Source organism: Lactuca virosa, chromosome 6 (assembly GCF_052849685.1).
Source record: "Lactuca virosa cultivar CGN04683 chromosome 6, Lactuca_virosa_CGN04683_v6, whole genome shotgun sequence".
Lineage (NCBI taxonomy): Eukaryota > Viridiplantae > Streptophyta > Magnoliopsida > Asterales > Asteraceae > Lactuca > Lactuca virosa.
In genome coordinates this window covers 200,396,793-200,407,804 of record NC_136431.1, presented here as the reverse complement: position 1 = coordinate 200,407,804, position 11,012 = coordinate 200,396,793, and the positions used below count along the sequence as shown (strand labels likewise).

The following is an 11,012-nucleotide window of genomic DNA, read 5'->3' as shown; positions in this document are numbered from 1 at the left end:
TTACTTTAGTCAAACCGTTTTAAGATTTAAGAATCATATCATTTCAATAGCAACTGCCCATGATTATAAATGAATAAAATTTAATATACTTTTGTCTAGTAATCAAATAGATATCCAAGCCACTTATGAATCAAATATTCTCACATAAACTTAAACCAAGTTTTTACCCATAATAGCAACATATTTACAATTTTCTACAAAGTTGCAATAAATTTTAACCCTAAGATCATGTAATCGGCTACCATTTTATTTTTTATGAGCTATTTTTTTTTTTTTTTTTTTGCCTATGTTGAATCCAACAGATATACAAAGTTACAATAACTGAGAACATTTCTGAAAAGTTAACACTTAATAGAGAAAGACGACTTAACACCTTTCTCTTTTACCAGATTAAGTCATGTCCCAGTTAAATCCATTAAATCAAAAAGAAACAACATAGAGAAGAGAAGGGATGCCCTTCAACAATAGTTCAAGAATTAGATGTAACTTGTCATTTTACATTTAGAGAAAAAAAAAAAAGGCATCGGATGTAGATGCAAATATAGCAAGTACCCAAAGCTTTGGCAATTGTACCTTTTGTAGTAACAATATCACGCTAGACAACATATGAAGAAACCACACACAACATAATCATCTTTTTATAACATTTCGCAGCTTCTTGTGAAAATTAATCATCTCTTTCCGCCCTAAAAACCCAAAACATGAATAAATATCAGAATAAATTGTTTTACTCTTTTTACCAATATGGTCAAATGTACTTTATTTTTTACCTTATGTGGTGGAGTTCCTGGTCTTAACATATTGTTACCAAAGTCAAACCTCCCTTTCTTTTCTGATGCCTTGAGAATTTGAAAGGAACATGTCAACGTGTCATCCACACTCATCATTGCTCCAGCATTATCAAACTCACCACAGTAATTTGGAGCTGAAAATATAGTCACCAACTGTCTGCTTGCAAAAAACTCATACCCATCTTCAACCACCTTAAATCCATCAAAAAAAATAAAAATTTGTGAGTAGATTTTCCAAAGTATCTACTCAATCAGACACTGAAAGAAAACTGATTACCTGGTGAGCACGACATATAAGATCAAGATCATGTTTTTCAAGATACTCTGCAACTTTATCAGCTCCAAAAGTATATGATACTCCTCTATCATTCTCTCCCCAGCCTTCCACATCTCTATCAGGATCAGCCCATAGCAAATCACATAAAAGCCCCTGATCAGGGACATCAACAGGGCGTGCTATATTCCTAATATTGTCCAGGTTTTTTAGATCAGGGGATAATCCTCCATGCATACAAAGAATCTTTTCATCAATAAGAGCAGAAACAGGTAAGCAGTTGAAACAGTCAGTGAATGTCTTCCATAAACGGACATTGAACCTTCTTTTGCATTCATCATAGAAGCCATATATGCGATTGATGGAAGCACATTCGTGGTTTCCCCTCAGAAGAAAGAAGTTTTCTTTGTATTTTATCTTGTATGCAAGCAGAAGGCATATTGTTTCTATGCTTTGTTTACCACGATCAACATAGTCTCCTAGGAATAAGTAATTTGACTCTGGAGGGTATCCACCATACTCAAATAACCTTAAGAGGTCTGAATATTGTCCATGGATATCACCTGAAATGTAATACTAATTAGACCATACTACAAAAGATTGAAGATATATAACCATAGTTTCTGTATTTCAATGTAGAACCAAAGTAGACATGTGAATTGAGATCCACAAATCAAGAAAACCACAATGTTTCTTTCTTATGAACAAAAAAAGAAAAGGACTCAAGTTAATAAGGCTACTTTTGGTCCGTCTTGAACTGATATAGTACTCAACCCTGTTTCTACAGAGAGATATTTTCCCAAATCAAAATTTTTAACTATAGAAAGTACAGGAAGATCTCAATCACATATACTAGTGGAGATAATATCTAAATCCATGGAAGAGGAGAAACTACTTTTGTTTACTGAAGAAAGGACGATAACACTTATATAAAATATATTTCCTGCTAGAAGTAATTACTTACCACAAATCTTGATAGGAGCTTCAAGTTCGAGCAAATTAGGTTGGCTGAGAAAAACCTCCTTCGCAGTAACACAAAGCTGCCGAATCTCCGCCTCCGTGATCTGCACCTGTTTCGGCACACGTCCACCCTTGGCATCCAAAAGCTTCCTGATAATCTCGTCAAGTATCGCATCCTCCATTTTTTTTTCAAAATCTCACAAACAAGCTCTCTGCAATCTCCTTCTGTGTGTATAAACCGACTAATTAATCAAAACCCTGTGAGCTATTTTTCAGTAGGAGTTGCCCACTTGCTTCCGTCTTTTTTGTCACAAATTTCAAAACCCTAGGTCTGTCTCTGCTTATCTGTGTTCGAACAAATACGCCACCAAATGATCGATTAAACAGTCTGCTCGTATAACATGATACTTATCGGTTTTCTAACAAGGGGAAAGATATATGTTTCAGTGTCTTCCTGTGTTTCTAGATTCTTTCTTTGTATCATGCGCATTTGAGCACACGTACTGAGCGATTTATAGAAATACACGATGGTTTGTATCTATGGAGGGTAACGGCGGTGATTCGTCGGAGAGTAGCTAAGAGAAGGGGGCTGAAGAGGACGATTATTGTTTATATAGCGCTAAAAGTAGAGGGAAAACCTAATAAAAGCTTACACGAACCCTATCTGGAATCTGGTAACCCATCACTGATATTTATATAATTTCTTACATTTTTTTTTTTTTTTTTTGATATAATTACCTAACTATTGGTACTTTGCTTTTGCTTGATAAATGATTTGAGAATTGACATACTGGCTAAAATGACTAAAAAGGGAAGCAAGTGACGATTTATTTTAATTATCTACTAAAAAAAATAATGACCAACTTCGTGAAAACAAATCGTAAAGTATCATTTTTTGTTAGAATGATTTTGAGAAGTTAATTTAATTTGCAAAAATACTAGTAAATAAAATGTTTGTTTAAGGGAATGACTTATAAAAAGAATATAGTTTTATTGCAAAAATATCATTTTAGTCGATTTTATTGTAATAAATTAATAGTTTTAATACAAGCAATTTGGCCATAAAAAAAGTAATCATTATAAATTATATGAAACTGTAAGAAATTGTTTAAAGGAATGACTTATAAAAATAATATAGGTTTGTATTTATATATATTTAGTTAATTGTGTTTTTTTTTTGTAAACATATGATGAAGTTTACATCCTCTTGTTAGGGATTTATTGCATCAAGTACACAATCAAAAGGTAGCGGAATAATCAAAAGATTTACCTAAGTGCACATGCATCCTAAAATCTAGATTTTACTAGTTTTAGCAACGTACTTTAAAATCAAAGTACAAGAATAAAACACTTACCTCTTGAACCTTAGATCATGTGAATGACAACCTTGCAATGGATGAAGAACCCAAAGGAGAACTCCTCTAAATTAGTCAGACCTAAGACTCCAAAAGCAAAACAAGGAGAATCCTAATTAGGGTTTATTCAGAAAATCTCATAATCCTGGAGAGGGGTTATTGTTGGAATAGGTGTCCAATGTCATAACTAAATTGGTCAAATGTCTTAACTAAATTGGTATAATCTTATAAATAAAAGCAAAGTCCTTTTGGGGTTGCACTCATAACCAAAAATAGCTATAAATGATAGTAGGAGAATGAGGAAATGATTTATTAATTTATTATATGATTAATAAATTAATTAGAAATCAATTAGTATTAATTAATTATTAATCATAATTAATCTGAAATTAATTTGTGATTAATTGCAATTAATTAAAAGTGCATGGGTTGAATTGTAATTGTTCAAAAGTTGAACAAAAGAAGCAGTTCTAGAACCTTGCATGGTATGGATGGTTTTAGGGTTTCTAGAAGCCTCTTATAACTGATAAGGATAAATGTCTTGAATAGTGTAAGCACCCGAGTCGCCAGGTATGAGTTTAATGATTCATTCTATTTTAATTCAAGTAAAAAGGTGATGGAGGACTCGTGAGTACGTTGGGCGTACATTTGGTATGCACGACGTACTCCTTGCATGCGCATCATCTGGTGATCCTCGACATACGTTGGGCGTACCCATGCGTACGATGGGCGTACTCAAGTCAGGGGAAAACCTAATTTTTAGGGTTTGCACCCTATTTAAAGAACTTATGTCCCTCAAGTCTGTTATCCTCTCAGCCTCCACTGCCCTTTTAGTGTCAATCTTGAACCCTACCTTCCTAAGTGCATCTTTGAGCTTACCTTGAGTGTTTTGGTGTTCTTCAGTGGTTTTGAAGAGAAGGAGGTCTTGGAAGAAGCAAAGGAGAAGAAGGAGCTTGTAGATCCAGAGTTTGTGCACCATTTCTATCCTATTGAAAGTATAAAGTTTGAACCTTGATCATTACAAGCTTAAATCTAGGTTTAGGGTGGAATATGGCATCTTTTGGTCCCATAGCTTGGTTTCTTGGAGTATGAGCAACTCCAGGCCATTTGAGCTGTCCTTTTGGACTATTTGGAGTGTTTTGAGTCATAAAATTCGGATCTTGGTGGTTAAGACTCAACCATGCAAGCGTTAGTAACCATCCAAGTGAGTTAATGGACTTAATTCATGGTTTGAGCCCCATCCATGCATGCAAAAGCATAAAGTTTGCAATTTTATGGCTTAAGACGTTATTTTGAGCTTGGATCTAAGTTTTGGACATAAAGGCTTATCACACCCCCAAACCAGAATGGCGGAAACGTCTGAGGGTGGATGACTTCATGAACAGTATCTTAACATAATGAATAATAGTGATCAAAGCAACACAACCATCGTAATTATAATTGGGAAAATTACATTGTGTCTGAATGTTGTTTGTTTCAATTCCAATTACATTACGACAAAAATGAATAGTGTGATGTTGTAACGTCCATCCTCACAATTTTGTAATTACATTGCTTATCGATTCCCTGAGAATACAAGTAGTTTGAAAAAGTGTCAACAATTAAGTTGGTGAGTTCATAAGAGTTTTGTATGTGAAAAATCTGTAACTTTTCCTTATAGAATGATAGTGTATGTTCCAGAAAATCCAATATTTTCTTAAAATGAGTTGTAGTCTAAAAAACCCTAAGACCAAAAATGTATAAGTACTTTTGTACTTAAAGATAGTATTATGTAGTTTTATTATATAAAACTGTTTGAGTGAATGTTGCCCCGTAAACCAAATGTATTGTTGATTCCCCAATAAGAGTTTTGTATGTGAAAAATCTGTAACTTTTCCTTGTAGAATGATAGTGTATGTTCCAGAAAATCCAATATTTTCTTAAAATGAGTTGTAGTCTTAAAAACCCTAAGACCAAAAATATATAAGTAATTGCAGTACTCGAGAGTAGTATTATGTACCCTAAGACCAAAAATGTATAAGTAATTGCAGTACTCGAGAGTAGTATTATGTAGTTTTATTCTTATATAAAACCATATGAATGTATCTTAGCCCCATAAACCAAATGTATTGTTAATACCCCATGTGAGTTCTTATAATCATGCTAAAACTGTAGTTGGCCTGCTGCGACGTTCTTCAGTCGTCGGAAATGTTAGACAATTGTCACCCCCAAACATGTCGGTCTAGCTGTAGCTAACAACTTAGGTGCGAGATTGTCAGTCCCGTATAGATCTATACACAACTGTCACGCTCTCTTACCGAGATTCTGGTTATAATACATGACTTTTGTAGGTACTCTGGTAGGTATGGTGAAGACTATGTCTCATAAAATTGTATCAACAGGTTTAGATATAGTGTAATGAAAACCCTTTTGTAAGTACAAATATTACATTTCCATAGAAATTGCATAGTGTAAAATAATTATACTTTGAAATAATTATTTGTTCGCAATCGTAAAATAGTGTTAATGACCCATAAACTACACCCATTATAGTTTATCATAAATGTTTTGTTTTGTTCATATATATATATATATATATATATATATATATATATATATATATATATATATATAAAAGTTAGCATGTTTAGATGTTTTAAAATATTATATCATATAATTTTACATCTAACACAAGTATAAGAATATTTAGTATGATACAACCAAATTTTCTAGTTTTTGGTATTTTTAACGTCACTAACCGGTAAAAATTTAGTCATAAACCTTGTAAAATTTATTTTTATCTTTTTGTGGATATTAAGTCGAACTAACCTTATATGTTTAAAATAAGATATTTTAAATCAAATTTCACAAAAATGGTATGGTAACCTAGTCATGTCCATTTTCGTTAGAAAAACCCTTATTTTACATAAAAATGGTGGGTTTTTAAGGTTTTCTATTTGTAAAACCAAATCCTTGGTATTTTTAACTAGTTTCATAACACATGTTCAAAATAATATATTTTGATTTGTATCCCACAAAAATAATGTAATAACTTGGTTAAAGCCGTTTTTGCTAGAAAAGTCATATTATGTTCATAAAAACCATAGTTTTTATAGTTTTGTTTTTGTGACTTTTTCTCAAGAACATATATAATGTTTATAATCATTTTTCATAGATTTGTATTTTAAACAACATACCACACATAAATGTTCATAATACTAGGTAATAACATTATTTCATATAAATAATACTTTTACACAACTTGAAGAAGAATCTTGCATAACAACTTGAGTTATTATACGAGTTTACTTGTATTCCCCCCCCCCCCCCCCCTAAAACTTGGAAAACTCAAAAATAAATGGGTATAAACTCATGTTATGTGTGTTTTCTTGATGAATGAAAGGTTGTAGATGGAAAGTTTCAAGTTAAGAACACTTGAAGAACACTTTGAAGATTTGTAGATCCTATGAACAGTAACACAAGATAATGTGTGTAAATGGATTGAAACTATTATATAAGTGTGTAGAATCACTAGATTATGAAGGAAGTACTTACCAAAAACTCAAGAATCACTTGGAAGATTTTAGCTATGTAAGATGAGAGCTCTTTCTTGAAGAAGAAGTTGAAAAATGAAGAGAATGGTGGTGAAGGAAGGTCATTTCGGCCGTAAGTATAAGAGAGAGAGAGAGAGAGAGAGATGGAAGGAGGGTGGGGGGGATGGGTAGGGTGGGTTATGGGGGGTGGTCTGGGGGACATGGATGGGACTAAAGATAAACTACTCTACGGTTTAAGTAGTTGTCCATTTAAGATGAAGCTACAACCTAATTAACTAGTGACTTTTTATAAAAAAAAAGTCAAACCTTTATAAACTTTTGGTATTTTTATAAAAATGATGGTGTTTTTATAAAATAAATATGGTATAAAGGATGTATAAAATATTTAATTTGAATTATAAAAATTCAATTATTATAAAAATCATTATTATTAAAAATAATAATATTTTACATGAAAGTTAGGTTGAATTTCTAAGTTCGTTTCGTTAAAAAAATTTGGGTGTTTAGCCGGGTATAAACTTTGTCGCATTTAGTGACGAATTCACCAAAAATTTGTATATGTAGCCGTTGTTATGAATTTTCCATGTAGTATTAGGTTTATAAACTCCACTACATTGTGTTATGAAGATTATTTATACCCAAATAATATATAATTGAATTATCGAGTTGTTACGTTACTAACTTTATTTCGATAATTGGCAACCAGAGAGGTACTTTGTATTATAATTTTTCAATAGCACATTAGAAACATTTAGAGGATATCACATTCCTCCTAAAATTCTAATACGATTCGAGTTGACTTGGTTGACTTTTATTGACTTTGTTTGACCAAAATTGACGGTTGTCACATCATCCCCCCGTTAGAAGGAATTTCGTCTCGGAATTGGCATATCGAGTGGGTCCTCAAGGGTTGGGGAAAATATGTGGGTATTTTTGTTTCATCTGGTCTTTACGTTCCCAAGTAAATTCAGGTCCTCGCTTGGCGTTCCAACGGATCTTTACTATTGGTATGCGGATTTGCTTTGTTCTCTTGACTTCCTTGTCCATGATTTCCACTGGTTCCTCGAAGGAGTGGAGGCTCACGTTTACTTCGATCTCGTCAAGTGGAATGACGAGGGTCTCATCAGGTGAGCACTTCTTTAAGTTGGACTCATGAAAAATGGGATGCATGTTGCTGAGTTCTTGTGGTAGTCGAAGTTTGTAAGTTATCGGGCCGATCCTGGCAAGGATCTCGAATGGCCCCATGTACCTTGGTTTTAGTTTCCCACGTTTTCCGAAACATATCATTCCCTTCTAAGGCGAGACCTTCAACAATACGCGATCACTAACCTGAGATTCCAAGGGTGTAACATCCCAAAATTTAAGACCAATAATTTCATTTATAATTATATATATATATATATATATATATATATATATATATATATATATATATATAATAAATCGAGAGGACACCTAAGAACTGTACTTTCTTGGATTTTCTAATTTGGCCACAAAACTTTCTGTCGTTTAGATTTTGACCACATAAGTTTTGGTAGTCATATTTTTCCCCTTTCCCTTGCTTAATATTCTTCCACCGCCATTATTTTCCATCACCGACTCAGGGTTACTTTAATCTCTTTGTTCATCGATTAAAATATTGGTCCTTACCCTACCGACTCTCATCTTCTTGAACCACCGCTATTCCCTCTCCGGGGATTAGAGTGAAGGCGAGACAGGAAAGCACCCTGAACTCATAGGGTGAAGGCGAGGAAGCTTTCAAAATTTCAGGGGCTCCGCTTCATCTACTTCCTGGATTTGACTTCCAATAGATTCGCTAGCATCGATTTAGGGATTATTGTTCCAGGTATGTAGCAGATTTGAACTATCTGTTGATTTAAACTCATTTAGTGAGTGTGTGTCTGTTCATAAAATCATAACCGATGACGGGATGGAATCGAATTGAACGTAGGAAAAGGAGATTGAGGGTATTTGGTTGGAATGGACCGAAGAACAAACCCAAATTTGATATTTCAAAAAATGGAACCGAGAACCGATTTGTCAGATTTAGAAGACGTTCTAGAGAAAAGGAAGACGATGCAGGAGGCAAGAAAGAAGACGGTGACGGAAGGAGTTGACTGCATCATTCCGATGAGTAGTACTAGGTAGGGTTTAATTATTATGAATAACAAATTGTTCTGTATCAAAATTTTCAATTTTTTTCTATTTAATCAGTTGCTATCTAACACTACAGGAATGTAAGAAATGTTCATAAAGCATGGTTTGCCAATGAAGATGCAGTTCGTAAAGTTGTTGGCATGTTGGATAATACCAATACCAAGCCATCAAAAGATGGAGAGGAAAAACTTAATGTTTCAGACTTTCAGTGAAGTTTTTAATCCTTATATTTGTATCATTTGAAGCTACCTTTTGGGATTTGCTTTGAATCATATACACTTGATAATGTTAGCACTGCTGCTTGTGGTCATCCTTTCTGTAACACATGTTCGCCAGGTTTGTATTAATAATGCTCTGTGTTTTTGTTTCATTATACATTTATAACTTATAAGTTTATAATTGGTATATTGAATTACAAACTTATGTTTTTTTAACGGTTTTATTGATTGTGGTAGCTTACATTAGCAAATCTATCAGTTATAGTCCTGATTGTTTAACTTTGAGATGCCTAATTCCATCTTCTGGTGTTGTTGTTGATGTGGGCATGGTCAATATGTTCACTTTAGATGAAGATAAGAAGAAATACCGATGTTACCTTCTTAGAACGTATAATCTATAGTTTGTACATATCTTTTATTTAAGAATTCTAAATCTGTAGGTTTGTAAAATAAAATTTTCATTATCCATCTTTGCTCATCTGTCTTTCATATTCTTTGAAAGTCATATGAGAAACATGGATATTGTTTTACTATTATATCCATTCCGTTCAAAAACTTTATTAAAAAGAATTTGTTAAATTATGTTGAAGCAATCGATAATAACAGAAAAAAAAAAGTAAGCAGAGAACACTACCAGAACCAGTCGACAATTCAAGTAGAAACCAAGGAAGTTACAAAACCTGCAAACAGTAATTAATGATAAGCAGAAAAAGCATTACAATACATACACACAGATAATAAAAAAACATAATACACAATACCAAAAGACAGAGGTCACCAAAAACCAGAAAGTCATAAAAAAATGAAGTTAAACACAATGAAAATGCGAACAAGATTCAAGCGGTTCTGGAATGTCTGAAACAAAAGGGTATTTTGATCCAAAATAAAAAGGTTATAATATTTTTTTTTAACTTTTTTCTTCGATAAATGAGTAACATGGACAATTTTTTTTTCTTTTGAAATTTGAACTCTAACACTAATGTTGACGTAGGTGTGTGTAAGTTCTGTTCATATAAGTTTAGTCCTTCACTAAAATTGATTTTTTTAAATATTTTTTCGATAAAAGAGTAACAATATTAATTCCTTTTTTGAAATTTGATCTCTTAGTTTCTTATGTGTATTTGAGATTTTTTTTGTTTGTTTGTGATTTGCAGCCCAAATATAGTAGTGTACTTACTAATATACTGCATGAGAAGGCCACCATTTGTATGGTGAGTTTGAATCAATGACTGGAAACTAACCAGTAATAATTTGGTTAATTTGGTCAAGACTGATGTATTTTGTTTTGTAGGAATGGCCAAGTGCCATAGCTGATGAAGCTTTCCGAGATGATGTTTTCTGTTGGTTTTGGCAAGCATGTTGATGTTTTCATGTATGTAATGAAATCCTCATTTGTACATAAATAAATAAAATGTACTCCCAACATATTGTGATACATAGTTACACTAATTAGCATCAACAACATACTTTAAAAACGAATACCCTCCAACCCTCGCAACGCGAGGGAATCTTTTCTAGTTAAGTTATTATAAAACCAACAGTATAAAAACATCCATAAAAACATCCCATGTCGAAACCAAAGTGTCAATAATCAAAACATGTTATCATAAAACAATATCATAGTGTAATCCCAAAGATCTCATGTGTGGAAAACATAGTGGGGGATTTTGATATTTTAAGATGTTTAAAATAAAACTAGAATTACACTAACATTTAAAAACACA

At 32.8% G+C, this 11,012-nt stretch overlaps 1 protein-coding gene and 1 long non-coding RNA gene across 2 annotated transcripts; one reads left to right on the top strand and one right to left on the bottom strand.

Annotated features, from left to right (window-relative positions):
* Positions 1–436: 436 nt before the first annotated feature.
* Positions 437–2,703, bottom strand: LOC145119538 (serine/threonine-protein phosphatase PP1). Its single transcript, XM_079055206.1, has 4 exons — positions 2,030–2,703; positions 1,069–1,628; positions 771–983; positions 437–686 (listed from the first exon to the last, which is right to left on the bottom strand). Exons 1-4 carry the CDS (start codon positions 2,205–2,207, stop codon positions 672–674), a joined length of 966 nt encoding a protein of 321 aa, XP_078911332.1. The 5' UTR covers positions 2,208–2,703; the 3' UTR covers positions 437–671.
* Positions 2,704–8,487: 5,784 nt separating this feature from the next.
* Positions 8,488–9,754, top strand: LOC145120514 (uncharacterized). Its single transcript, XR_013714224.1, has 3 exons — positions 8,488–8,759; positions 8,865–9,057; positions 9,147–9,754. It is a non-coding gene; the product is annotated as an uncharacterized LOC145120514 (long non-coding RNA).
* The last annotated feature ends 1,258 nt before the right edge of the window (positions 9,755–11,012 follow it).

Bases quoted from the DNA above. Each gene is read 5' to 3' on its own strand.
- LOC145119538 (XM_079055206.1), bottom strand. From the start codon at position 2,207: ATGGAGGATGCGATACTTGACGAGATTATCAGGAAGCTTTTGGATGCC. The intron at 1,629-2,029 runs GTAAGTAATTAC...ATTACATTTCAG, and splicing joins AGCTCCTATCAAGATTTGTG to GTGATATCCATGGACAATAT. The intron at 984-1,068 runs GTAATCAGTTTT...GATGGATTTAAG, and splicing joins TTATATGTCGTGCTCACCAG to GTGGTTGAAGATGGGTATGA.